Source organism: Capronia coronata, assembly GCF_000585585.1.
Source record: "Capronia coronata CBS 617.96 chromosome Unknown acBCG-supercont1.3, whole genome shotgun sequence".
NCBI classification, from domain to species: domain Eukaryota; kingdom Fungi; phylum Ascomycota; class Eurotiomycetes; order Chaetothyriales; family Herpotrichiellaceae; genus Capronia; species Capronia coronata.
Window position 1 is genome coordinate 1,735,402 of NW_006912895.1, and position 26,706 is coordinate 1,762,107.

Genomic DNA, 26,706 nt, shown 5'->3' on the forward strand with positions numbered 1-26,706 from the left:
AGGGCCCCTGCATTTCTGCTTACAGAACTTGAAGTAGATATGAGTCTTCATTCCTCATCTCACGCCGCAGCACGTTCAGTTGTTGCACACGACGCTCTTTGATCTCTCCTCTCCAGTCCTTTCGTTGTCCTCAGCTGTTCACTTGTGAAGTTTCTCGGCGTCTTCCGCCCAATGGAGTCATGTCGCCAATTGCACCCTCAGTCGCAAAAGATGCAGCCAAAGAGGCGCCAATGCCGCAAAGAAAAACTGCGGCGGTGCGCTATCCTTTCTGGTTCGGAGGAAGCGCAGCCTCGATGGCTGCGATAGTGACACATCCTCTCGACCTGGGTAAATTGACAAAACTCCTCAAGAATTGTCTTTGTCTGGCATTCTGACATCCCATGCAGTCAAAGTGCGCCTGCAGACCAGGCTGCCCGAGGCCCCCAAAACAACACTCAGCACTATCACATTCATCTTGCGCCATGAGGGCGTCCTCGGGATTTACGCCGGCTTGTCCGCCGCCTTGCTGCGACAGATGACCTATTCTACCGTACGATTCGGCGTGTATGAGGACCTGAAGATGCGCTTTGCGCCAAAACCGACCCTGGAGGACCCTACGCCGAGGCAGTCCCTCCTCGGTCTCATCGCCATGTCCAGTGTAGCCGGCTGCCTCGGCGGCGTAGCAGGAAACCCTGGTGACATTTTGAACGTACGCATGCAGTCCGATGCTTCGAAACCGCCCGAGGCACGCCGGAACTACAAGCATGCGCTTGATGGTCTGGTACGCATGATCCGCGAGGAAGGGCCTGCAAGCCTCTTCCGCGGTGTGGAGGCAAACTCGGCGCGAGCAATTCTCATGAATGCTTCGCAGCTGGCCAGTTACGACGCTTTCAAGCAGATATGTCTCCAGACACTGGGTATGAAGGACAATCTCGGGACGCACTTCACGGCCTCGCTTGCGGCTGGGCTTGTGGCCACCACGCTTTGCTCCCCGGTCGATGTGATCAAGACCCGAGTCATGAGTGCGCACCCAAAAGTGTCCATTCTGCATCTCCTGAACGAGGCCAGTCACAAAGAGGGTCTGTTATGGATCTTCCGCGGGTGGGTGCCCAGTTTCATGCGTCTCGGCCCTCAGACTATCTTCACCATGGTCTTTTTTGAACAGCACAAGCACTTGTACAGGAAGTGGAAGGGGATTGAAGAGTGACCAGGTTCAGGCAATCTCATATACTCGGCGTTTGGGCGACGGCATTACCTCACGCCATTGTTGGGCTTTCAGGAAAGAATGTTGTCATCATACAGACTCGATGGGGGCTGCCAGTCACAGAATGTGTCCTGGACAAATCGGCGATGAGCGCCACACGGCAATAAGATCTACCACAGATGCTTGGGCTCAATTATTGAAACTCAGAGGAATGCACTGTACAGATGAATCCTCAAAATGTGAATATCAAGATTCATGCTTCCCGGAAAACATATCTAGACGCCGTTCCATGCCCATTATCTGCAATGCGCCCAATTTATGCCCTCTGAATGCCTCCCAATGCGCGTAGCCCAAACCCCGGCTTTCTCCCGAAAATCCCTCCCATTATGGAGGTCAGTGTTCCATCAATTCGACTGGCGGCCTGGCTGTATGAGCCATGACCTTTTTGTCGGGTTCTTCCAACTCGACTTCCGAATCGTCCTCCGTCTCAAGCATCACCGCGGGAAGTCCCGGGCTGTCGCCGTGAGCCTTGGGATCGTAGATCAAGGTCGAGCTACGGCTGCGGTGCTTATTTGGCGACGACCCTGTGGGAGACACCTCTGCGGAGATCGCGGAGAATGCTTGTGCCCGGGATGTCTTCAGCTTATGTAGCGCCTCGGCAGTGTATTGCATCTTAGACTCGTCATCGGAAGACTCGTCGGCCGGGACTGTCATTTTCCCGCTCAACTTGGCCAGCTTTTCCGCCAGATCCTCTGCATGCACCTCCTTGTTCGGGGGGTCTTCATGTTTCATTTCCCAGCCGATCGGCGGGCTGGGCGGAGGACTGATGAAGAATAACCGGCCGGCATCTGGGCGTTCGAGATACTTTTTCTCGTCTCCTATAGGCGTAGGCTCTCCGAAATAGCATTTTGCGACCGAGTTTCCCATGATGGCGGCGCCATCAAACACCTGCCGCACGTTGATCGCCGAATCTACGTCATAGAAGGAGCAGATGATGCGGTGCATGGACTTGAGCGGCGAGAACGAGTTTAGCGACGCAATGTCGTTGATGTGTTCTTTAATGGTAGCCAGAGAGGCTGGGTGGAAAATCTTGGGGTCATCGAGGCGTGTTATCAGGAGGGTGTTGGATGGCGGTGCTGGCTGCGAAAGTGGCGGCAGTGAGGAAAGATCAAGCGACAACGGTGATCTGGATCGCTTTTTTGACGGAGGCGCCGGAGAGGAGGCGGCCGAGATTGGAGGAGAGGTAGGAGGGATATCTTGGGTCTGGAGGGGAGGAGTAGTCTGTCGCATCATGTCCGCCATATTGCTTTGGCCTGGCTTGCAGGTGAGATACTTCTGAGCCTAGGGTCTGCGACTGGAGAGGGAAGCTGGTGGTGTCGGTATGGTTGAAGAAGAGAGGAGTATAAGGTAGGGAGGAGTCGAGAGATCTTGTAAGAATGCAATATTGCACCGCAACAACGAGGTGTTCTTGGTCAATGGGGCGCAGTCAACTGTGCGTATGCCGGTATGGCTTTGTCTTCGAGGATTCGAGAAGGTCGAGGCCTCAATACTATGGCATGCGGGTGGAGTGGAAAGTCCGGAGTGGCGTTGGGGGCATTTCGTGCCGTCAAACCCGTCAAGGGATTGAGGCTGGGGCACAGAAATGGGTACGGTCTGACAGCCTTGGCGGGAGCGATAACAGATGCAATGACTTGTAAGTGTTTTTGTCAGACAATAATGCCTGGTTTGGCACTAGTGATTATCCTAATTCGTGCTAGCAGGATCTGAGCTTTGCCTGTGGCGGAGTCGGATAAATTGTTTTTCCATGGCTTGATTGAGGCTGAGCCTCGCATGGCAAAAGCGCGGCAAGTCGCCGCAGCCTTGTCGATTTCCCCTTTTTGTTCACCTCCAAGACACCTGGCACCGCACTGCACTGTGTTGGGCCATCGCCGCCACGGGGGCGCCATGGAAGCAGCCAAGACAGCTACGACTCCTGATTCCATCTCCTGACTTTCCTCTGCTGAAGGACGCGTCCGAGTCAGGAGAGGCAGGCAGCTTGCATCGCCATTCTTGCACAGTCCTTCCGACTGAGCCTCGGTTCTCCAACGTCTGCGGAGAGTGGAGTAATTGACACCCTCCGCAGTCTGCCAGCCCAGTGCGATGTCTCCCAAGACGGTCACTTACTTGAGTATGCGGCCTTAGGCCCTTACTACCGGTCCGAGGAGGACATGGATACCTGTCCCTTCACTATGTTTTGGTAAGATATCTGAGGTTTGTGTCTCTCTTCCAAGTCAGTCAATGATCATTATTCTTCACCTGTCGTCCTTCATCGAGGCAATGTCATGACGGAAACCCTGCTCTATGATCACCTCAGAAGCATACGATCAACCAGTTAGTTGCACGCACCACGGGATCTTGATTCTAAGACGTATATTCACCATTTTGAGTCTGCGGCCATGGCTCCTACAGCGATCACCAACGGATATGGTGGCATGTATCTCCCCGCCGATGGAAGCATTGATCCAGAGATCTCTGGGCATGAAGTGCGACCCGAAGTCAATAACTCGTCTCCCGATGATGTGGAAATCTTGGAACAACTATATGGAACTCGCAAGAAAATGCGGATCGCTGTTCTGGGCGCTGGAATGTCTGGCTTGAACTTCTTCAAGTTTGCCGAGGACAGACTCAAGAATGTCGAGATCATCTGCTATGAAAAGAATGCCGATATTGGAGGAACCTGGTATGAGAATCGTTATCCAGGGTGTGCTTGCGGTATGTATGTCCGGTCACACTGGGTCTTGCGCATCTGACACTGCGAAGATATACCCAGTGTGGTGTACCAGTTCCCGTGGCGCCCTGCTTCTTGGTCGAAGTACTACTCCTACACGCCGGAGATCTGGGAGTATCTGAAGAACGTCGAGCAAGAGAATAGTTTCATTGAGAAATATGTCAAGCTTCGGCATCAGATCATGTCCCTTTCTTGGGATGATGGGACGGCTCAGTGGACCATCCGCGTACAGGATCTCGAAACGGGTCGAGAACATGAAGACCATGCGGACATCGTTATCGATGGCGGCGGTGTATTGAACAAATGGAAATGGCCAGACATTCCAGGTCTCCATGATTTCAATGGCACCCTCCTCCATTCTGCCCAATGGAACCAGAACACAGATCTTACCGGCAAACGAGTTGCTCTTGTTGGCGCCGGGAGCAGTGCGGTCCAGATACTACCCAACATCTACGACAAGGTCGGTAAGGTGTACACCTGGGTTCGATCCAAGATCTGGATCACGGCCGGGTTTGCGCAGAACTTTGCTGGGAAGGATGGCGCCAACTTCATCTACAATGATGAACAACGCAAGTTGTTTGATGATCCGGACGAGTTCTTGGCTTACTGCAAGTTCATTGAAGGCGAACTCAATCAGAGATTCGGCTTCATCATCAATGGATCACCGGCTCAGAAGGCAGCGCGTGAGTTCTCCGAGAATGAGATGAAAACACATTTGAAAGACCGACCAGAGCTACTGGAGAAAATCATGCCTACGGACTTTTATGTGGGCTGCCGCCGGCCAACGCCCGGGAATGGATATCTCCAGGCCCTTACTGGAGAGAAGACACAGGCCTACACCTCACAGTTGCAGCGCATCACAGAGAAGGGATTCATCGACCCGGATGGAAACGAACAGGAAGTGGACGTCATAATATGTGCGACAGGTTTTGACACTTCGTACAAACCACGGTTCCCTTTGATCGTCAACGGGTCAGACAAACGGGAGGAATGGAAAGACCACCCACATGTTCCATCATACCTGAGCCTGGCATTGGCGGGAGTGCCGAACTACTTTGTCTATGGAGGCGCCTATTGTCCCTCGGCTCATGGATCATTCTTCCCGCTCATTCAAGGATACTGCAATTATACCATCCAGGTAATTGAAAAGATGCAAATCGAAAAGATCCGCTCCCTGAGACCCAAAGAAAAGGTCATGGAGCATTTTATACGGCACGCCGACTCGTTCCTGAAGCGGACAGCATGGACCGGTCCATGCTCCAGTTGGTTCAAAGGGGGTAAAGTCGACGGCAAACCAGCCATATGGCCAGGTTCTCGGCTCCATTTCCTCCGATTCCTGGAAAAGCCACGGTATGAAGACTTTGATATAGACTACGACGACCCGGATGACATGTTCAGCTTCTTTGGTAACGGCTTCCACGTCTGCGAGAGGAATGGCAGTGATATCACGTGGTACCTGGGTGAGCCTAAGAAGGAGGTGGACATGGAGAAGGTCCAGCGAGTGATGGAAGGGTCGAAAGGGATCGAATTGAAGAGGCCATGGGAGTAGTCCTCTGCCCAGATGATCTGGACTATTTTCTGCGGGTGTCTCCTTTTCTGATCAGCCTTGCCAACACATATGATCAATGTAGACAAGAGTGTGCTAATAAGATGTTGCACCTTGACAACTCTTTGAGAACCCACCGAGTTGCGCTTCTCGACTCCACCATTATTGCCTCTTGTGATCACCCTTCTGTTGGTGGCTAGTTCACCCGTCCATTGTGGTAGCACTGGGGACGTAGAACTGGAAATGTGGGAACGGGAAGGTGCGGAAGGAAACCGACGGTGGTTCAACCAAAGGAGAGGCTTTGCTTGATCGGTTGCTCTGTTTGACTGAGGCGGCCAGTTGTGGTCCTGGCGCAGTCGCAGGGACGAATGGCTGCTTCAAACTCGTCCATAAATCCCCGGCGTGGTGCCCCGCCTGCGCAAACCAAAAAGAAAAAATTCGGTGCATGATAGAGAACGCAGCAAGTCAAAGCAATCAGACTTTCATTCTTTGAAGCACTTACTAGACTCCAAAGACCGAGAAGGGGAGTGGTTCATTTAAATCTGACTGTCATTACTTGCTCCTTCATATCCCTCTTTTAGAAAGTCATTCTGACTTCACTTCTCTCTTCCTTCCGTCATCTTTGTCGCCGGCCGTTGACCACCCCGCCAGGCCTCATTCACTTGCAGTTACACTGTTCACGCAGCTTTACTTCTCGTTCGTTGAACATGTCTGAAATCACGCATCCCACCATCAAAGGTGAGTCTTGATTCCAGTCCCCGCATCGCAGGTGATGTGTCGCTGACCAAAGCCGTGACCGCAGATGGCTGGTTCAGAGAGATTTCCGATATGTGGCCAGGTCAGGCAATGATCCTGAAGGTCAACCAGGTCCTACACCACGAAAAGTCCAAGTACCAAGACGTGCTGGTCTTCGAGAGCAGCGATCACGGCACCGTCCTCGTCCTTGACAATGTGATCCAATGCACAGAGCGGGATGAATTTTCCTACCAAGAGATGATCACACATTTGGCCATGAACTCGCACCCGAACCCCAAGTCAGTCCTCGTCATTGGTGGCGGTGACGGTGGTGTCTTGCGGGAGGTTGTCAAGCACGAGTCGGTTGAGAAGGCTATCCTCTGCGACATCGACGAGGCCGTCATTCGTGTCAGCAAGAAGTACCTCCCAGGAATGTCCATTGGCTTCCAACACCCAGCTGTCCAAGTCCATATTGGTGATGGCTTCAAGTTCCTTGCCGATCGCAAGAATGAATTTGATGTGATCATCACCGACAGCAGCGACCCAGAAGGCCCGGCCGAGTCGCTGTTCCAGAAACCCTATTTTGAGCTTCTGCATGGAGCCCTCAAGGATGGTGGTGTCATTACTACCCAAGGTTGTGCGCACCCATCTCCCTACACGTTTCCTTTTGAGCTCCTCAGGCTCTGTTTCTCTGAAAAGTGTAATATGAACATGCTAACGTTTTCGTTTCCTTAGCCGAGAACCAATGGCTGCACATGCCACTCATCACCAAGCTTAAGAAGGACTGCAAGGAGGTCTTCCCTGTGGCCGAATACGCCTACACCACCATTCCTACGTACCCCTCGGGCCAGATTGGATTCATGGTCTGCTGCAAGGATGCCGACCGCGACGTCAAGGTGCCCCTGCGGTCATGGAGCCCCGAGGAGGAGGAGAAGCTTTGCAGATACTACAACAAGGAGATCCACCAGGCGAGCTTCATCCTGCCTACCTTTGCCCGCAAGGCATTGAAATAGTCGAGCATACGATCGTGCAGATCTCCGACTTGACCCGGGTCTTGCGGAGTATGGTACGAAATGGAATCATTGTTATCGCTTCCTCACGTTTGGGTCTGTACCATGGAATGTATGGCATGGCATGGCATGAGAATATCACTGATGTCTTGGGGGCTTCCCACGGGAATACTCGTTGTTTTCTACCCAGACCCCGCGCAAACCGTCATGTCAAACTTGGGGTATGTGCAAAGCTAGAGACAAGGTCATGCAGGGTACTAGGGAAATAGACAATAATCTGATGAAGACATGAAACGCCTTGCCAGTGTTACAAAGCGGTGGAACGAGCCAGAACGGTCCACGTCTACCTACACACAGTGTACAGAGTTATACAGTAAGTCTCAGGGACCCTAGGACTCGAACGCAAATACGGGATGGCATCAATGATTGGTGTGGAAGTCAAGTTGTGGCATGCATCATGATGTTGATATCAGAATCTGTGGAAAATGACTTCACACCGGCACCACAGTGGAACAGCCATGATGTCATGCTCGTACCCTGCGCATGAAGATGATACTTCGACATACATCACTGCTTACTACGTAGTAGGTGATTTCGATGATATTAACCTCTCCTTTGACCCTTGAATTCTCTGTTTCTTTTCTGTTCAAAGAAAGACCTGGACTACCAAAAAATACCATCACTTCCCTTTCCCAGACCTCCAATATCCGAAACAATACAAACACAAACACAAACAAATCGCCATTATACGAAAACCCCTACCGCCAACATGACGATCTCACTGAACCCTCGTGCACCCAAGCCCGACTACGAGAACGCCCCTCGCGAAGCGACCGGCCCCATCGCCGCCGACTCTCTAGCGGCCGAGTCGTTGAGCTCGAAGGGCGGCTTCTCCGAGAACACAGGAGCAGCCGCGCAGTCGGTGCGAGGCGCGCAATCCACATTCGCCAACACCGACACATCAGGCGCGCACGTGCTCCACCCAGCACCGTCAGGCGCTGTCCGCGAGAAGCAGGACGCCCTGAGCGCCGGCGCCGACGAGAAGGGCACGACGGGCCTCAAGCTCGACGCGGCCGGCAAGCCCAACTTCGACGGCGTGCACAACGCCGACGGCTACTATGGCGGAGCGGGCGACAAGGGCCAACCGCTCAGCCAAGGCAGCGTGCGGGCGGGCGACAGCGACTTTGGCGCGACGACCTTTTCGAGCCGGGACACGGTCAATCCCGAGATCCGCTCGACCGGGAGCGACTTCGACAACGACAACACTTCAGGTGGTGGTTTTTCCTCTAGTACCGGCGTTCGACCCCACGTCGACGCTGCCCCGGGATATGTGTCCAACGTGACAGGCGAAGCGCGGCCCGACGGCACGTATAAGCCCAAGGGCAGCAATCTCGACGACGCAGATGTCTCCGGGTCCATTCCCAAGACGAAGACGTTCACGGGCAACGTCGGCGGCCAGTACGATCCGGGTCGCGTGGCTGAGCGTGAATTCGAAGGCCGCAACACTGGTGTCGAGACAGAGTTGTCTTCCTCCGGTGTAGCGGGTGGAAGACAGAGACAGCAGGGGTCCTCGGGCGCAGTGGGCGAGCAGGGTGGCCAGTACGGTGTGCTTGAAAGCGAGAGAGCATGAAAGGTCATGGTGAGTCAATGTCGTCCATTTGACGCAGTGCATGCTTGAATGCGACCTGCCATTCTGAGGTCTGGATGACTCTGGATGATTACCACGGATGATTGATTGGCAAGACCAAGCGTCAGGTTGTGTTTACGAGCTGTGTGCCAGGCCAGCTCGATCAATGTGTCACAGCCACGAAGCAAGAGCAGCCTCTTGCTTCCGAAGGGATAGGATAGTCATATCTGTACTTTAACTGACAACCATCTGCAACAAAACACCCGCATTACTGCGGAGTGAAATAAGCCTTTGAAAAAAAGGGCAGGAAATGAAATACAATTCCATGACTCTTTCACGATATCTCAAGTTCTTAATGACACCAAAGGGTCTAATCCGATCTGTAAATCAACTCGGTCGTGATTGTACCATGGATCATCCCGTAGAGACCCAATAACAAACTGCCCCTCATCTCCTGGTACAGCCGTCGGTATCGATGAGATCAACACAATCCTTGCCATAAGGTAGTACTTGGTACCGTGGTAACAGTGTCCATCGTAGTTCAATCTTCCGCTCTTTGATTTGGAGCTCGTGTCAGCGACTAAGCCTGGTGGCATGCGATGCAATCTCGACCGACCGCTATCTCTCCCCTGCACAGTTTCCATATGGGGTTGTTCCAGTATGGTTGACCGGGTCCATTCTTAAGGGCATCTAGCATAATATCGCCCAAACGACAGCGAAAAATGCGACAGGCACGCACTGAATCCCGGTATGGCTGGTGCCTCTCTCACATGGGACGGAGTCGAAACTCGGAAATTGCATAGCAGCATTGCAAAGGCGATATGATAATGGTAAACTTGAGACAGCCATTGAATTGATAGCGAAAGGACCCGGCGTCGGTGTGTCAATGTCATTGTAGAGAAAAATGTGGCCTTGATCAGACTTGATGATCAAGAAGAGTGTCTGTTGGCCTCAAGAATGTCTTAGTTTGAGCTTCTCGAGTCTTGATCGCGAAGTGGGCTGGGGCAAGTGTCGTCAACGGCAACATCACACACCTTCGGTTGAGGTAGCCCGGAAGACTGAGTCGTTGCTGAAGTTGTGCCAATCGATGTCATTGATGCTTGTTCCAGCCATGTGGGAGATGTGTCAAGTTCAGCCAGTATCAATCTCCTCGAAGCAGTCGATGGATAATGGGCCTCAGCTTGGACTTTCACCATGTGCTAGGTGAAACAGAAAAGGCTCCGAATCGAGTCGAAGGGACGACGGGGCATTCTGCGTCTGGAGCTGTAGAGGCCGCATGCTGGAGCTGTAGAGGCCGCATGCTGTCAGAGACGTGTTATGTAGCAGTGGCTACTGCCGAACGATTAATCGTAAGCGAAGCCTCCTTCGAAACATCCCTTGTACTGCGCAGTCTGGAGATAGCCACCATGACCGGTGCCGACACAGTGGTGGATATCCATTGCCGAGAAAGCCCTGCAGCCTCGTGTCGAAAGTCGGTATTGCGGGAATGGACGCAGAGTTCCCTCTCAAACAGCAGCCATGGAGCCCGCGTTCGCACCAGCTTCCAAGTTCAAAAACCCGTCCAGACCACTGATCACATCCCGCGCCACACCGTCAACAACCACACTCTTGACCACCGCCTTCAAGATGCTCCTCTTGACACCACCCAGCCTCGGTCTCCAAACTCCAGGAACGTCGACACCTTCTGGCGCCTCGCCGGACTGAGGCACTCCCTTCATGGTATCTCGCGCCGGAGTGTCGATCATGCGCACCGCCAGCACCTTGCAGGGATCACCATCGTCGACCCCAGCCGCGACACTGACGGCGACCACGCCATCCGCAACAGCCAGCTCTTCCCTGCTGGGGTCGAAGATGGCATTCTCGCCCACGACGACCACCAGCAGGATGACAGGAGGCTTCACAACACCGGAGCTGGCTTTCCCCCGTGGATAGAGATACGTGCTCGCCATCCAGTCGTCGTCTGCGACGGGATCTTCCTCGCCTTCGCTCTTGAGCCGCGGAATCCTGGTATCTCGTAAAGCGAGATGGGTGGCCATGCTCAGCAGCGGCAGAGGATAGCTGGCCAGTCCGTTGGGCGAGATCAGGAGCACATCGATGTAGATATGCCAGTGCCAGCGCGAATTGATGACCAAATTATCCTGCAGCGACGTCGTAGACCCCATCTCTGATGGCTTAGTTGAAGTTGAAGTTGACGTTGACGAAGCCACCGCCAGCGGCTCCCGCAGCATCTCTTCCAGAAATGCCAGGTTGGGATCATCGTCTCGTAGACCAGGAAGTGTGAGACTGAGCGTGACCCATTCCTGTTTGCCCTTTGCAGAATGTCTCCCGCCCTGGTACTGGTCTTCTATGTCCACGTCCACGTCCATGTCCACCACGCCGTCCTCTGTTCGGATCGGTCCATGCACACTCTTTTTGCCCGCGGTCTTTTCAACCTCCAGCTTCACCCCGACTATTGCTTCGCGGCCGTCGCTGAAGCCCACGTGGGCACTGCCGTTGACGGCGGGGAGAACGCCAGTTTCGGCGCGTAGCGGACGGAAATCGGTGCCCAGCGACCGCGCATCGGGTCGTAATGGCGGGACTGAGGCTAGGGAGGTATGGAGGTATGCAAGTTCGGCCGGGGAGAACGGTAAAGAACTAGCTAGCGAGGGCATCTTGGACAGTCGGAGGCGCAACTATGAGAGAGAAAACATGCGATATTGGACGGAATCGTGGGTTGGGCGAAGTCGACCCGAAAGGGCATTGGACTTTTCTGGCGAAGAGTAGCAATTTGAGAGCGGCACCACGCTTTCAATGGTTACCGAACTTGGCCTCCGAAGAAAGAGTGTGCGGTCGCTGAACGGGACAACGAAAGGGTTTGAGGCTGAAGACTGAAGATGGAAGACTGAATAGCGAAGAATGCGGTCCAAAAAATAATGTCGACGATGCCCGCCGCCGGAGTTACGAAACCCTCAAAAACAATTATCTCCGTCCAATACTTAAATACAGAAAAGGAGTACCGAGTAGTAGGGAAGGAGGTACTCATGCTATTGAATGACTCTTTCAAGGAATGCTTTACATCTCGGACTGCTAATGATATGATACATGCATCTGCATCTGCATGATTCTCTGCACGTCTTATCCTGGCTTGCGCAGTCTCATCAACTTGCCATATGCCATATTGCCGCCCGCGCGCCGTCACCCATCAAGAGCGATGCCATCCAAGCCACCACTCACTCCTACCAGACGGGTTCGTCCAGCCTTTGCTCCATACACCATTTCCATGAGTTTGCCCTTTTGCTTCTCACGCACACCTCTAAGATAATCATATGTTCCTTCCAACCCCCTAATCTGTTGGTCAACCACACTCGCATTGTCAATGCTGACCGAGTCGTTCCTCCTAACCAACGGGCTGACAAGTTTCCTCCGGAGAGTCTCCAGATTGACCTTGAGGGTCTGCAAGCGGCCGTGATGCTCCATGAGCAGATGCTTGTTGTTGACAGTCCTGGATCGCACGCTCGACAAGAGCTGTTTGTTCTTCTCGTACTTTCTCAGCATCGCCGCATTTGGTCCAATCACTCTGGTCCACAAGGATGAGAGAAGATCATTCTCAAGCCTCTCTTGCGTGTCCGTCTCTCTGACCACCGTCCGCTGGAGGTTCAAGAACTGTCGGTCGATTGACTCGAACAGAGCGAACAATGCCGCCGAATGGGTCAGTTCGCTGTTGATGGACTCCTCCAGCACGTTGACGAATTCATGGAAGGTCCTCGTCAGTGTGGCTCGGGTTTTCTGGGGCGAGCTGGAGCCAAAGATATCTGTGAGTATCCTGCCAAGCGCGGTCGGCCCGGTGTTTGTTTCCAACAGTCCTCCTCGATTCAGTAGGCCGTGTAAGTGGTCGAAAACTACCCCGGAAAATGAAACGCCTTGTATCGACGAGAGCCCTTGCAGCTCTCGCTTGGCCCAATCCATCACAAGGAGGATACTGTCCACGTCTGAATCAACATCCGCGAAGAATCGTGTCAACTCCAAGCCCAGTGACTTCAGGCTATCGGATAATTCATCCAATGACCGCACAATCATGGGTGCCGAAGTCATATTAGCACTTCTCACCGACTCCCCAAGATCCCAGACCGCCACACTTGTTTCTTGCAGCGCCGTGATTTGGGCATATCCATTCTCCGAGTAGAAAATCAATGGTTCGAACGACTTGGCCAGAGTCGACACTTTGACCAGATCGGGGACTGGAGGAGGGACTGGAGGGACCAGAATAATGCGCAAGAGTGATGCAAAGAGGATGGTTGTGAGAACAGAAAATAGCGTGGATGATTTGGTTTTGGTCATGGCATCGAACTTGCGTTGAACAAAGCTGAGGAAAGGCACAAATGGCTCTCGATGTTGCACTTCGGCGCGGAGCTGTAGCCGGATGTCTGTATCCATATCATCAGCGACTGAGCAATATGGGGGCAGAAAGGATTTGTTTACAGTTTATCGGGTTCTCCGCGGGAGGGACAGACTCGTCCTGGTTACGGTCACCTGCCTTCACATTGTGTTCTGATCGCGCCTCTGGGGAGCGCTCCCGTACCGGCGATTCCATACCCGCAGGCAAGGGTGTATTGACTGCCAACGTGATATCTGGGTCTCCCTCTGTGGCATCCTGATAGACCTCTGGACTGGTCTGCCTTGATCGCGCAGGGCTAACCGACGGTCGCAAATCATATTTTCCATAAGGATCATGTCGGAACCATCCATTGGCGTTCCCACTTCGTATCTTGAATCCTGGAGGAGACCATGGCAGGCCCGTACTGGATCTATCGTCGACCTCGCTGTCTCCCTGATCGGATCGGAAGCCGGAGAGGAGGGGTGATCGACGTTCCTGTTCTTCAAAGTCTTCGATCGAGGCTTCTAGCAGCGAATGCGTATCTTCAGAAACCCCTTCTGCGTAGAGATGGTCGAACGGGGCTGCAGCCATCATCGCAGCCATGGCAAGGTACAAGGAAGGAGAAACTGAAGCATCAAGATAAGGCTGCGAGGGTAGGTGAGGCGGGGCAGCAGGTCGACAAAGCGGTCGTCTTCCTGGACGAGCACCCTGCGATCAAACGAAGGTCAACTAGGCAGCGATCGGACAGAATGAAACAAACGGTCAAACTAAGATGCAGCGACTATGTCCAGTGATCAGGATAATGAGGGACTGAAAAATAGCAATATAGGGGAGTTCATGCCTGGAGAATGCGGGATGTAGACCGGCCCAGCCTCTGGTGCAGACGCAGACAATGCACTCATCATGTCAAGGGACGTGCGGGCCCCCTCACTGCGGCGTGAACCCAAACGTAAGTGTCAAGGAACCGGTGCCAGAGACGAGAGCGAGAGCGAGCAAGAGAGAAATGTTGGAGGCTGGGACAGTTGGCAGTTCTGGTGTCGTGGTTTGGGGGGTCGCAGTTCCGCCAATCAAGGGGCCAAATGCCCTCTCGACCAGGATTCCTGATGCAAGGGCGAAGGGATGGCCGCATGTCTAGCTTCTGTCACTGGTGTATCGCCCCGGCATACCATTGGTGATGTCTACGGGATAATGGGCACCAGCAGTATAATAGACTCCATCTGTTGAGCACAAACGCATCTGATCAAAGGCATGGAAGAGCTCACACACCGGTAGAAGAGGCGGTTATTGATAAGATCATACACGCACGGGTGCAAGAGTATCGGAAAGAAGTCTGAAGTTGGATCGGAGCAGAGAAGTTGCTTGATTGTCGGTATTTCGCAGCCATGTCTGCCAATCGCAGGCGAAACGCAGGTACGCTGAGAAGTAACAAGAGGGATTATATACACAGAGCTTTGTCTAGCGGCTTCTCCAGAGTGTCTCTGTCGGGTCTGGTATGCAAGTTCCAACGTTCAAATTAGGTGAATGTGCGCCTCCGCCGTCTTTGGTGATACAGCAACCGATGGTCTCGGTATCGACAAACAATCGAGGTGCCCGAATCCAAAATGATGGTTCCGAGTTTACTTGGTCTCCTCGCGCAACCAACTAGATGGGTGTTAGCAAGCATGACAGGATGGTTGGGACTGTGGGCGACAAACGTGATCAGGTCATTCCTGTCCTTGGCCTTCTTCAGACCGCCAAAGGCCATCTTGGTGCCAGGAATGTACTTCTTGGGGTTCTCGAGGTATTCGAACTATCGACTGTTAGAGCCAGATTCAGAGCGCAGGTTGCGGTGGAGGGCGTACCAGAGTGTCCTCATTCCATGTGATACCCTTCGCCTTGTTGGCATCTGTGTAGGAGAATCCTTCGACTGAACCGGTCTTCCGGCCGAAGAGACCGTGCAGGTTGGGGCCAATCTTGTTGCCTTCCGACTCAACGACAGTGTGGCACTGAGCGCATCTCGTCTTGAAGAGGTTGGCACCCTTCTTCGCGTCACCTGGAGGAGGAGATTGTAAGCTTCTTTCTTTTGTCTTCTGACTTGTGGCCTTGTTCGCAGCAGCTTCTTGTTGTTCTTTGGCCCATATTGACTCGAGTTCGTCCAACTCCTGAGGCAGGTATGGAAGGTATGACCATGCCATGTCTGCAAAGGGTAGAGGTCGAGATCGAGCAGGAGATCGAAGTGGTGGCGTTCAAGATTGTAGGCGACGCTTTATTTTGAGCAGTGCAGATCGATCAATGGTGGTGTCGGAGGCGCATGGCGATGCAGCCAGCTCGAACAAGCATCGCAAGTGTCATATTATGCGAGCACATCACCCTCGAGGTAGTGAAAAAGCATAACGAAGCTGCTGCGAAGCTACAACGGCCGCAGAGGGACCCAATGACTTACCATCCTTGAAGCCATCGTCCTTGGCCATTTTTGCTTTTATTGAATAACGACGGGGTATAAGTGAGAGAGGGTAGTCGTTGGGTAGGGTTGAGAGTGTCTAAAGCAGAGATCGAGCTTGAAAGCAGGTGTAGATAAAGAAGACAGAGTAGGATTGAAGCAAAAAAAGTTCGACAGAAACGGAAACGAAGGGAAAAACGTATGACGGAGGTGCCAGGAGAGAATCAACCTGCTAGCACCGAAGCTGCAGTGCCACGGCTGGGGCTTTGAGCCGGTGAAGCGCCGCCAATAAGCACCCGCCCATTAATGCACTGCACTGCCAGTGCTTCTGGCCTGCAACTGTGGCGCCTGCTCCAAAAGTGGCGCCGCAGCCAAGTCACCCGCCCAATTACCGCCGTTCCATTGTCATACTGAGGCTTTTCGGGCATTCTCGGGCGTTGAAGGGGGAATTGCTGGTCGGCAAAAACATCCACCTGCTCGCTGAAAGACAGGTTCAAGTTGTCAACAACGAATAACATACATACTGTCTGTGTCCATGTATTGTTTGCATCCTCAGCGTCGCCTACGAAATCTGCGTCTACCTGTTCCTTGCCCTTGTTTACCGCATGAGATTCCAGCCAGATTCGGGCGATACGACACGTGACTTACCGGGCCGCGTGTCACCTGATGCAACCAATAATACTGTCACAGCTGTGGTAAATTGTCATGACGTCGACTATTTTCCCCTTGTCGGAACAGGCGGAATATCGATCGAGATTCGATGGATTGCGCACCAATGATTATCCGGGCACTGCATGACAGGTGTGCCCTGTGTATGGAAGTACGTACTATGTACCTCCTACTATGTACACAGTATCGCAGCACAGAGTACTTTGTAGAAACACCTGGTTGATGTCTGGATATCCTACCTAGCGGGTGGTTACCATGACAAGGAACATATTGCCCACCTCGAAGTCAGGCATGGTAGGTTCACTGAGGCTACGGTAGGTGCTCATCTCAACAGGCTTTTCTAGATGCCTTCCCTCTCAATCACAGACTACGACATGCTCGCCCAAAATTCATCGAGCAGTTCATGCCGCTGGACCGCGCTGTCGAAGTCAGGATAGGGCCGACCTTCAGCATACGCCTCGTACAGACGACCGGGATTCTGGCCCTGGGTCGGAAGGTCTGTCCACTTCTTGCCGCCCTCGTCGGTCGTGATCTCCTCGATTTCGCCCTTCTCGGCATTCGAGAAGCGGATACTGGTGGCCTTGGCCATCTGGGGCCCAGCACTGGCGAACTCGACCACCAGCTCGCCCTTGGTCCCGTAGATCCTCCACGTGGAGCCCGGGCCGCCGATGAACCTATCCCCCGCGCGGAGATGGAAGCTGAACACTGCACGAGGGTGCCGGTCCAGCTTGCCCTGAAGCAGGATTTGATCGGGGGTGTCCTTGTCATAGAGCTCTTCCGACAGCGACCCGTCGTCCTTGAGAAGGTGCATCTTGGGTCTCAGGTTGGCCGCCATGGGAGTGTAGCTACCTGGCAACAGCTCCCCCACTGCATAGAAGATGGAGTCGAGGATATGGCCGCCGTATATGGTCAGGAGGTTGGCCCCGACTTTGCGGTCCATGAAATACTGATACCGTTCGCCCGCCGCGTTCTTCTGCCATACGTGAATGGCTCCCTGATAATTGACGCTGTGGATCTCTCCTATGGCTCCCGTGTCGATGAGTTCCTTCACCTTCCTCACACTCGGCGACATGCGGCCTTGGAGACCGACGATGGTCTTGACGTTCTTCTCTTTGGCCAGGGTCGCCATTTCTCTCGCTTGCTCTGTGGTCGCTGCCAGTGGCCATTCCACAAACACGTTGCGTCCGGCCTTCAATGCAGGCATGGCCACCTCATAGTGCGTGTCGGCCCGAGTGGAGACGACATAGAGGTCGACGTCCGGGTCTGCTGCCAGCTGATCGTAGGAATCGTAGGCCTTGGTCGACTCCGGCAGGTGGTGCGCTTTGATGGCCGCCTTGGTCGACTCCAGCGTCGAGTTGCACAGCGCCACGATTTGGTAGTTGGGCGATGTGGCCAGTCGAGGCAGATGCGCCAGCGTCGCCCATGTGCCTGGTTTGCTGGACAATCCTACGATTCCTACTCTGATAGGGGCCATCGTGCTCTATCAAGCCAAACGGAGGACAGCGGTCCCTGGTCTGATACTAAATATGTGGTGTCAAGAACTCAACAACGGACGAGAAGGATAGGGGTGAGATCACTCTGTGCTTTTCCAGCTTGGTTGTTCCCCGGGTTCTCCGTACAATCAAGGATGTTGAGGATCGTTGCAACCGGGTCCTTCGACCTTGATATAACAGTGGCAACTTGACGAAGAGTGGTTCTGATATTAGCCGTGTAACACTGATTGGCTTACCAATCGGGAGCCTATCTGTGTCATGAACACTTGCTCGCTTTATCTCTTTATCATCCAACCAAATGATCCGAGGTATTGAGATCGCTAATCGGTCTGGCGGCCTAAGGTGAGACGGTCCAGGTAGATCTGTCCCCGCGCACGGGTGCGGAGATATCAGAAGCTGAATCGCTAAGCTTCCAAAATGCGGATATTGACGCAAAGGTAAAGGCATGAGAGGGTGAGAGGGTGAGAGGGAGACCAAAGCCATTTCTCGGGTGTAGGGACTGTACTGATTAGGCCTCTCCTGTTGACCAAGTGCCCTCTTAGTTTGACTCGATATATAAAGCTACAAGTCAGCCCGAATTGTTGTCCCTGGCTGCCCCAATGGCAACTGATATCGGTTGCGATGCCAATATAGCTCATAACCAAGATCTGGCTCCCGTGGATTTCCGGGTCCAGGAACTGAGATAGGGATATATCACTGCCAAAAAGGTGTTCTTTGCAAGATGACAGCTCTGGTGGCATTATATATTGCACTGTTCATGACCTTGATACAAAGTCTATGCCTCGATTAGCGTTTCACGACCCTTCCCACCACACACATATCATGATCTCGTATTCGTGCCAGACACCCTGATACCTCGTTGTCCCTAGTCATTCTGCGTTGCTCGTTGTCGTATCCTCGGGCACTGGGATTCATACCTACGCCCGAAAACAAGCATTCATAGCTTCACGATCATTCTCTTGGTGCCATGTATTCAATGGGTACCATTCTCCTTGGCACCATCGCCGATTTCACAGAAGGCGCGGAAAGTGACCATCTCGTCGCTGCTGCTCTCAATCACAAGCTCGGCTGTTGCACCGACGAAGTAGACCCAGCCTTCCTTGATATCTTCGACTTTGGGACCTACACTGATCTTACCCTCGCCGCTGGTGCAGATGACGATGCTGGGGCCGGCAATGCCTTCAAACGTGGCCTTTGCGCCGGGCTTTTTGAGTAAGGTGCGGACGACGCTGAACTCCTCGATCGGCGGGTCATACAGCAGCGACTCGCTATTGGAGCTGTAGGCCTTGTCATTCAGCGTGACGTATGGGTAAGGAACGGGCTGGAGGAGCTGTTTCTCAGGTGGCTCGTGGTCGTAGGTCAGAATGTCCGTCAAGGTGTCGACGTCTTGGAACTTGGGCGTGAAGCCGGCACGGATGACGTTGTCGCTGCTGGCCATGCACTCGATGATGTCGCCGGAGATGTATGCGTGGATATCATCTGCCTTGAGATACATGGCTTGTCCGGGCGAAAGCTTGACGTAGTTCAGGAAGAAGAGCACGAATAACCCAATATCCTCCGGGAACTGGCTGTTGCAGCGCTGGACGAGCTCGCACAATTCTTCGGACGTGTTGACGCTGGGGCCTGGAGTGATGGAGCCGGATTGGGCCAGCTGGACAAGCTCTTTGGATTTGGCAGCCACTTTGTCGCGAGGCGTCTTCATGAGCGAGCTGAAGGCGGCTTTCAGGCGTGCTTTGGCTTCTTCGGGTGTAGCAGACGGGGAGTTGGCAATCTCCTCGAGACCTTTGGCCTCGTTCTCCCCAACTAACTCGCGTAGAGGTGGAATGGTAGACAGGAAATGGGCGATTTCCTTCAAGGGTCGGAATCCGCATAGACCCTCGAACGGGGTGATGGCTAGCGTCATCTCGGGCTTGTGATTGTCGTCCGGATAGTTCTTGGGGTCTTTGGCGTGAAGTTGCTCGGCAAGTTTCTTGTTTGGGTGGGCTTGGATGGAGAGTGCCTTGCTAATCGAGAGAACTTTGAAAAGAAAGGGTAGTTTCTTGTTGTACTTCTCGGTGATGTCAGTTCCCATGAGGGACTGGTTGTCAGAGACCATGTCGAGCAAACTGCGGCCTGTGGTGAGATCCTTGGATGGCAGGGAGGGGTGGGTGCCCATCCATAGCTAAGGAGGACGTCAGCTGGTGTCCAGGCAACAAGAAGAGTTGGACGACATGCATACCTCAGCATACGGCTTGTCCTCTTTGATGGTGAAGTCGTCTGAGGGGGTTGTTGCAGCATATCTTGCTGCAGCCGATTCTTTGCCTTTCTTGCCTTGGAGATGGTCAGTAACCACAGGGAGGTCAAATCCATTCCTGATCCTCACCCCAGTCGTAGCTATTGCAGCCTGTCGTGCGTTAGTCGCGTTATACCATGGTTGAAAGACACGGCCCCTTACCGCATTGGAGACGAAATAGAGGCACCTGCATCTTGATGCTAACTTGAAATTAACGCGATCCTGAAGACCACTTTATGAAACAAATTTCACTTTCTTTCAACCACAATATGAAAAGGAAGAGAGTCAATATAACAAACGTCTTGCAGCTAGAAAATTCTGGCAATGGGACTTCAGGCGGTGAAAAGGGGGAAGAGTGGCTCGACGACACTATGAATCGATGACAGGTCTCAGATGCGGGAAACGTGGTTGATGACTGACCAATGAGGAAGCAGACACCACGGCACTTAACTACGGTGGACTGCATGTTCTCAGCAGCAAATATTAAACCGTGACTTGAATCAGCCTTGAGGGGTTCTGCTACGAATGAGGTCGTTGGCTACATACTTATTGGACACTTCGTCCATCAAGCTGTCAATTCAAGTCATCCACTGTATCAATAATAACCAAGCCGAAGTGTAGCATATGTATTCTGCTTGGTACCAGCAGTGTGTTAGAGGCCATGGTCACCTGACCTCAGCCTCGTGATAAAGTCACATGACCATCATTCACCATTCACTTCTCAACACACTCAACCCCAGGTGATATATATAATAGTCACGGAATTATGTCCAATACTCACGGCGGGGTGGTGTAGTTGGATGTGATCCGGCTACAGCTCACACGCAATATGGTAGGAGCTCTGATAGCCATCTCCCTAATTCCAGAAGTTGATAACCACCAGTAGTGACAGCCAAAAAAGCCTGCAAGTTAGCTAACCAGGGTGATAAATGAGCTTGGTTATGCTGCGGATGCCTCTTCGGAGGATGGGGCCAGTACCCGCAAGGGATGATGAGTGGGCTTTCTCATCTCGATGAGTTTTTGCACTTTTGGTCGAAGAGTTCTAGATAGAAACAGGAAACCGGGGTTTAAGCGTCGTGATTAGTAAGGACCCCAAATGTGATCACGTGGGAGTCACATGACGACTTCTGGACTCTGTGTCGGACCCAATCACGCTGCAGCCTCTCCATCCTCAGCCTCTCTCTTCCTCCTGCTAACACTACTGGCATGCCATATTAGCAACCCAGCCATGGGCTGTTTCTTTCTCTCTCATTCATTCGCGGTAACACTGTCTGCTCGACAATGGCATTAGTGGAGTTTCTTTCACATATCATTCTACAGATATAAGCTCGCCGGTCGGGGCTCGGCGGTATACGACTACGGCGCGTCCACTGTCCTCGTGGTGCCAGACAAGATATCGAGGACAATCCGGTCCTTGATTGGCCTGAGACCGCCCTCCGACACTGAATTACTGCAGACATTATATCCTGGTCGTATACCTCTGTGGAATTTGCCGTGATAAGGTCCCAATACCTCATCATGGGTTCACGTCCTCGTGGCGGGCGAGGCATGGCTGGCCGGGATGGCAAAGAGACAGATCTCGAAAACGACCTTCTCAGTCGAGCAGTCGATAGCCTACGAAAAGCGCAAGGATATAATGATCAATCCAAGAGGATCGGTCTAGAGATCGTGGCTCTCGAAGAAGAGATCAAAACAAATGGCCGTACGTTGCACCTCCTCTGATGTTGTACTTGCACCACCGCAGAGCCCTCATCTGTCAGGGATTCCAGAGTTCGCTGAAGCATTTCGGGTGCGCCCCGATTGGTGTGTCATCTTGTGGATTGACCTGTATTGATGGCATGGATCTTACTAGACTCGACGCCTGAAAACCACCGACGACTAGATGCTCTCTACCGAGAGAATCTCAGATATGCAGAAATGGAGAAGAAAGTCCACGACGACGAGGACATCATCAACAATCTCGCCATTTTGGCAACAATGAAGACCAATGACGATCTTGCACCTCGAAATGGCCAACAGAAGTCCCGCAAACACCAGCGACCTACGGTCGAGTCGGACACTGTGGTGGAGTCTCCCGGCCCCAGTCCAGGGGACGGCCGTCTCGAAATGATGAAACGGGTCAAGGGCACCTCCCAGCGAAGTTCTAGTACGGCCAGTCAGAATCGAGCGGTTTCCAGTGCCAAAGACGACGGAGGTGAAACGCATAGAGGTATCCAGGCCGAGAAGGCGGGCCTACTTGTCGCTGGTACCGAAGTATTCTACAAGTATCCGAAAGACCAGCAGGACAATGAGGAGGGTGTCGGTATTCATGGGATTATCAAGAAAGTGTGGCAGGACAAAAAGCCGTGAGTATGACCGGTTGGTTTTTGGCAGCTGTAGCATGCTGATTACTTCTAGGATTCAATACGACGTTAGAGATCCGGAGGACGATGCTTCGGGGAAATTGACAGTGCGCAAGGCGACCGCCAGGGATCTTGTGCCCATACCGCAGACCGTCGCCAACATCCCCCAGTTTCCCACCGGAGCGAACGTGTATGCCAAATACCCCGACACAGACACTTTCTACCGAGCCAAAGTCAAGAGCTTTCAGAAAGGCATGTACAGCCTGAAATTCGACGAGGATGATAAGGAGATGCTCGTCGACGTGAGGTTTGTGCTGGACTCGAGATTAAAATGAGTTATCGTTATAAATGCGACGACTCTTGATACCGGTGCATTTATTGCCGACGAACAGGAGTCTAGGGGGGACGACATGTATTTTGCAAATGATGCGACGATTTCATAGCTGTTTTACTGCTTAAGCAGACCTTTACTGGCCAGGTATGCGGCACCAGAGTCGGCCCATATCTCGTACACTTTGACCTTGTTTTTCTCATCGAACTCGAGAACATACGTGAAAACCTCATCCCAGCTCTGCCCGGTGCTCGTCCAGTTAAACTTGGCCTCTCCACGGACCGACACCTTGGACACCTGTGGATCGACCACGAAGTTACTGAACAGCATATTCTCATAATTCAGGTTCAAAGACAAGAGCTGGAAATACTCCTGGAGACCCTTCTGACCACGAAACTCTCGGCCCAGAAAGGGCGCCAGTTGCGGCAAGCCGTGCTCGAGAGCGAGGACATCATCCGAGGCGGAAAAATGGCTGAAGATTTCCTCGGGAGGCTTCTGGCCTGCAAAGGCATCGCAGAAGGCCTGGGCAGCGGACAGGAGGTGATCTCGAGTCGCGGCAGGCATTTCTCGAAGGATATAGGGTGAGGACGACTCGTCGTGGTATTCGGGCTGATGGATCGTGAATCGCTCGAAGAGACTTGAAGAGTTGTTTGTGTATGACAAAGCATGCAAATGAAAGAAAGGCAAAATTGTGCGGGAGTTGCGTTGCGTTGCGGTGAGTGGCTCCAGTGGCCGAGGCTGCGATCGCGTCAGCATCTTCAATCATCGGCTGGGCGCCCGCCCTCTACTACTCTCTTCTCCTCTCTCCTCTCTCCTCTCTCCTCCACTCCCGCTTCCATCGCTACCAGTTCCGCTTCTAACGCCGCTTACTACTGGGCCCTCAGCCCCCTCTCTCTTCTTGCTTTTTGCTAATCAATCCCCGAAATTCCATCATTTTCCCAGTTGCTTTGTTCAAGTTGTTGACACTTCCTGTGTGGCCGCTGGTTCTGTCCCATTTCAATCAATCGTCATGCTGTCTCTATGAACATATATCTCCAATAGACTGCTCCGATATCACCACCCATCATGGCTCGCCCCGGCGAAGAACTGCCCTCTCACGCCTCTCCCATGATTTCTCCGCTTCCACGGTCTGCGGCGCCATATCTGAGCAACTGGTCAGACCTCAATGACGAGTCGCCTTCTACGCCGGGGCTCCCGAACAACCTGATCTCACCTGCTTTTACCCCTCCAGCCACCCCCGGAGCAGCGACTCCTTCACGCCATCTCAATGCCGAACCGAAGTCCATTCCCGTCGACACCTCCCTCGACGACCCTGCCACGAAACAACCCCATCTCCTCGAAAAGCTACCGCACGTAGAATGCGTCGTGCGTGCGCGGATCCCAACCACCTCTGGCGCAGAGATGTTTTTACACTTATATCAAAATGATTCCGACAACAAGGAACACTTGGCCATCGTCTTCGGCAACAGCATCCGCAGTCGAAGCCTCGACGCCGAGCGCCCCGGTGAAACCGAGATGGACCGCATGATCCGAGGCGCATACATTGGCAGATTGCGACCGGGTCGCATGAGTTCGAGGTTTGACCCGGATCAGAACAAGAGGCCCCTGAGCCGACGAGCCCGAAGCGGATCCGCATTGAAAAACGTCACAACAGTTTCGGAGGAAGAGGCGGTAGTAGACGGTACGACAGTGACAGCGTCACCTGTCCAGTCTCCAGCTACCACGCAAGATGAACAAACCTCTGAACAGCCCCAAGACAACGGTGCGGGACTCGAAACACTACCCGAAGAGATGCAGTCGGACTCGAACGGAAAACCACCACTCGTCCGGATCCATTCAGAATGCTATACAGGCGAAACTGCCTGGTCCGCCCGTTGTGACTGTGGCGAGCAACTCGACGAAGCAGCACGGCTTATGTCCTTACCCGACTCTGCCGGCGGCGTCATTGTTTATCTGCGACAAGAAGGGCGAGGTATCGGTCTGGCTTCGAAGCTGAAGGCCTACAATCTTCAAGATCTGGGCAATGATACAGTAGAGGCGAATCTCCTCCTTCGACACCCCGCCGATGCCCGAACCTACGGTCTCGCTACGGCCATTCTGCAGGACCTTGGGCTCGGGACCGATAGCGATGAAAACAAACCGGAGGCCGAAAGGGGTATCAGACTCCTAACCAACAACCCAGACAAAGTCAGGGCCGTCGAAGGTCCTAACAAGGAGGTGCGGGTCCGAGAACGGGTTCCCATGATCCCGCTTGCCTGGCGAACAGGAGGTGCCAAAGGCGTCAGGGGCGCCGAAATCGAAAAGTATCTCGAAACAAAAATCGGTCGGATGGGACATATGATTCGCGATGACTAGACAGCCTGAGAACTTGTCCTTTTTGCATTGCATCCTATGCGCCTGCCCTGCGACGTGCGATGCATGTTCCAACCTATAGCCGCGGGGCCCGTTTGGACACCGAACCATTGTGATGAGCCAGTTCCGGAGATTCGGTTGACTGTGCACTTCGCCGGTGTCAATTGCACGCGGCCGAAGCCACATCGACTCGCGGTCGAATTGACTAGGGTCGTGGGGAAGCTGGTCCCATTTCCAATATGACGACGGCTGACTCAAACTAATTGACGGGAACCCTCGACATAGGGAATGCGCAAAACGAGGCAAGAAACGATTCATCCCAATGACCGGCGCCCTGCTGTACAGAGGTCATCAATGACTCTGGGCAAACAATCTTTGGCTCGCTGCAGTGCTTGATGGATGAACTCGACTGGAGGCACCGACCCATCATTGTCACAAAGGCACGCAAAGAGAAGGCGTCTGCGTTCCCTCGCCCACAATCTTCCAACCAACAAGGGTGTAGGAAGAGGCTATATTTTGGCCGAGAGCCACCCTCGATATTCTGGGCGGAAAGATGACGATACATCATTCAATATCCCACAGAGAGATGGAGAGACCCCTCCTTTTTGCATTGATTGTGCTCAGAAAAGGAAAGGGATTATATATATAAACCATCTGAACATAGGTAGTCATAATTGGCGCAATGACGGGACTCTGGAGAATTGACTGCTGAACCCATCCTTCATGTAATTCGCAAGTTTTCGAAGCAGGTTCCCTCCACAATGTAGATTCTGGAGGCGCAACATCCTAAAGGAATTGAAAAGAAGTGGTGTATTTGACTTGACCTGACTTGATTTCAGAGTCATTGATTCCATGTCAATGTCCTTTGGCTTACTGGCATATATATATATATATATATATATACACACCTTTGACTAAGCAATGGCCCAGGATCTCACCAGATCCCCAACCACAACTTCCTCTTCCTTGGAGGCTGCGACTGTTGTTCAGCATCCTGTACAGCTGGAACTGGAGCTGCCGAAGCAGCCTCTCCAGTTTCCGTCTGTTGTTGGTGTTGGTGTTGCTGCCGCTGTTCTTCCTGCACCCTCTTCGCAAACTCCGTGACATCGTCTCCCACGGTGCCTCCCATCTCGATAACATCTCTGCCCGTCAACACGACGTCCCTTCCGCCCCGAGCGCGCTCCTTATTAGTCAGGCCATCGTCCCAGGGCACCAGGCCGCGGACGTCGATGCCCTGCTCCTCCTCGGCGTCGAGGTTCTCCATCCCGTGCGCGCGGCGGTAGAGGCGGCGTTTCTGGGCGTCCAGGATCTTCTGCTGGCGCGACTCGTTGGCCTTTTCGGTGGTGTAGTCGATGTGGAGACGCACGACGGCCAAGGATTCGCGGAAGAACGTGATCGGGTGGAAGGGAAGGGACGAGAGTGGTGGGAGGAGATGGGCGTAGGGGGACGTCTTGACGAACGACTCGGTCATGGTTATGATGGCGAGGAATGTGAGCGTGCCCTAGAAGATTGAACCAAACATTTAGCATATTGAGACCTTGTATGTCCGGGCCGACCATTGGGCATAGTAGTCTCTTCAACTCTCAAGTACGGAAACAACATCAAC

The 26,706-nt window shown here is 53.1% G+C and overlaps 14 protein-coding genes across 14 annotated transcripts in view; 6 read left to right on the top strand and 8 right to left on the bottom strand.

Moving 5' to 3' along the window:
- Positions 1–179: 179 nt before the first annotated feature.
- A1O1_03943 (uncharacterized protein) lies at positions 180–1,186 on the top strand (the record flags this gene model as incomplete). The annotated part of the gene is made up of 2 exons (XM_007724842.1): positions 180–327; positions 387–1,186. 2 exons carry the CDS (start codon positions 180–182, stop codon positions 1,184–1,186), a joined length of 948 nt encoding a protein of 315 aa, XP_007723032.1.
- A 390-nt stretch (positions 1,187–1,576) lies between these two features.
- Positions 1,577–2,485, bottom strand: A1O1_03944 (uncharacterized protein; the record flags this gene model as incomplete). The annotated part of the gene is made up of 1 exon (XM_007724843.1): positions 1,577–2,485. One exon carries the CDS (start codon positions 2,483–2,485, stop codon positions 1,577–1,579), a length of 909 nt encoding a protein of 302 aa, XP_007723033.1.
- A 1,133-nt stretch (positions 2,486–3,618) lies between these two features.
- A1O1_03945 (uncharacterized protein) lies at positions 3,619–5,499 on the top strand (the record flags this gene model as incomplete). Its single annotated transcript, XM_007724844.1, has 2 exons — positions 3,619–3,934; positions 3,983–5,499. 2 exons carry the CDS (start codon positions 3,619–3,621, stop codon positions 5,497–5,499), a joined length of 1,833 nt encoding a protein of 610 aa, XP_007723034.1.
- A 704-nt stretch (positions 5,500–6,203) lies between these two features.
- On the top strand, positions 6,204–7,244 carry A1O1_03946 (spermidine synthase; the record flags this gene model as incomplete). Its single annotated transcript, XM_007724845.1, has 3 exons — positions 6,204–6,234; positions 6,266–6,868; positions 6,967–7,244. 3 exons carry the CDS (start codon positions 6,204–6,206, stop codon positions 7,242–7,244), a joined length of 912 nt encoding a protein of 303 aa, XP_007723035.1.
- Positions 7,245–8,010: 766 nt separating this feature from the next.
- A1O1_03947 (uncharacterized protein) lies at positions 8,011–8,871 on the top strand (the record flags this gene model as incomplete). The annotated part of the gene is made up of 1 exon (XM_007724846.1): positions 8,011–8,871. The coding sequence occupies one exon, from the start codon at positions 8,011–8,013 to the stop codon at positions 8,869–8,871; it is 861 nt and encodes a 286-aa protein (XP_007723036.1).
- A 1,502-nt stretch (positions 8,872–10,373) lies between these two features.
- On the bottom strand, positions 10,374–11,519 carry A1O1_03948 (uncharacterized protein; the record flags this gene model as incomplete). Its single annotated transcript, XM_007724847.1, has 1 exon — positions 10,374–11,519. The coding sequence occupies one exon, from the start codon at positions 11,517–11,519 to the stop codon at positions 10,374–10,376; it is 1,146 nt and encodes a 381-aa protein (XP_007723037.1).
- A 523-nt stretch (positions 11,520–12,042) lies between these two features.
- On the bottom strand, positions 12,043–13,825 carry A1O1_03949 (uncharacterized protein; the record flags this gene model as incomplete). Its single annotated transcript, XM_007724848.1, has 2 exons — positions 12,043–13,271; positions 13,327–13,825. 2 exons carry the CDS (start codon positions 13,823–13,825, stop codon positions 12,043–12,045), a joined length of 1,728 nt encoding a protein of 575 aa, XP_007723038.1.
- Positions 13,826–14,838: 1,013 nt separating this feature from the next.
- Positions 14,839–15,396, bottom strand: A1O1_03950 (cytochrome c; the record flags this gene model as incomplete). The annotated part of the gene is made up of 3 exons (XM_007724849.1): positions 14,839–14,863; positions 14,917–15,011; positions 15,064–15,396. 3 exons carry the CDS (start codon positions 15,394–15,396, stop codon positions 14,839–14,841), a joined length of 453 nt encoding a protein of 150 aa, XP_007723039.1.
- A 1,281-nt stretch (positions 15,397–16,677) lies between these two features.
- A1O1_03951 (uncharacterized protein) lies at positions 16,678–17,784 on the bottom strand (the record flags this gene model as incomplete). Its single annotated transcript, XM_007724850.1, has 1 exon — positions 16,678–17,784. The coding sequence occupies one exon, from the start codon at positions 17,782–17,784 to the stop codon at positions 16,678–16,680; it is 1,107 nt and encodes a 368-aa protein (XP_007723040.1).
- Positions 17,785–18,776: 992 nt separating this feature from the next.
- On the bottom strand, positions 18,777–20,268 carry A1O1_03952 (mannose-6-phosphate isomerase; the record flags this gene model as incomplete). The annotated part of the gene is made up of 4 exons (XM_007724851.1): positions 18,777–19,964; positions 20,022–20,113; positions 20,166–20,186; positions 20,238–20,268. The coding sequence occupies 4 exons, from the start codon at positions 20,266–20,268 to the stop codon at positions 18,777–18,779; spliced, it is 1,332 nt and encodes a 443-aa protein (XP_007723041.1).
- A 1,325-nt stretch (positions 20,269–21,593) lies between these two features.
- On the top strand, positions 21,594–22,752 carry A1O1_03953 (uncharacterized protein; the record flags this gene model as incomplete). Its single annotated transcript, XM_007724852.1, has 3 exons — positions 21,594–21,777; positions 21,928–22,420; positions 22,473–22,752. 3 exons carry the CDS (start codon positions 21,594–21,596, stop codon positions 22,750–22,752), a joined length of 957 nt encoding a protein of 318 aa, XP_007723042.1.
- A 113-nt stretch (positions 22,753–22,865) lies between these two features.
- On the bottom strand, positions 22,866–23,312 carry A1O1_03954 (uncharacterized protein; the record flags this gene model as incomplete). The annotated part of the gene is made up of 1 exon (XM_007724853.1): positions 22,866–23,312. One exon carries the CDS (start codon positions 23,310–23,312, stop codon positions 22,866–22,868), a length of 447 nt encoding a protein of 148 aa, XP_007723043.1.
- Positions 23,313–23,813: 501 nt separating this feature from the next.
- On the top strand, positions 23,814–25,103 carry A1O1_03955 (GTP cyclohydrolase II; the record flags this gene model as incomplete). The annotated part of the gene is made up of 1 exon (XM_007724854.1): positions 23,814–25,103. One exon carries the CDS (start codon positions 23,814–23,816, stop codon positions 25,101–25,103), a length of 1,290 nt encoding a protein of 429 aa, XP_007723044.1.
- Positions 25,104–26,034: 931 nt separating this feature from the next.
- The window catches only part of A1O1_03956 (uncharacterized protein), a gene marked incomplete at both ends in the record, with an annotated part of 1,265 nt that continues 593 nt past the window's right edge, over positions 26,035–26,706 (bottom strand). Inside the window, one exon of the mRNA XM_007724855.1 lies at positions 26,035–26,601. Within this exon, the coding sequence (XP_007723045.1) occupies positions 26,035–26,601 (567 nt within the window). The remainder of the gene's footprint in view (positions 26,602–26,706) is intronic.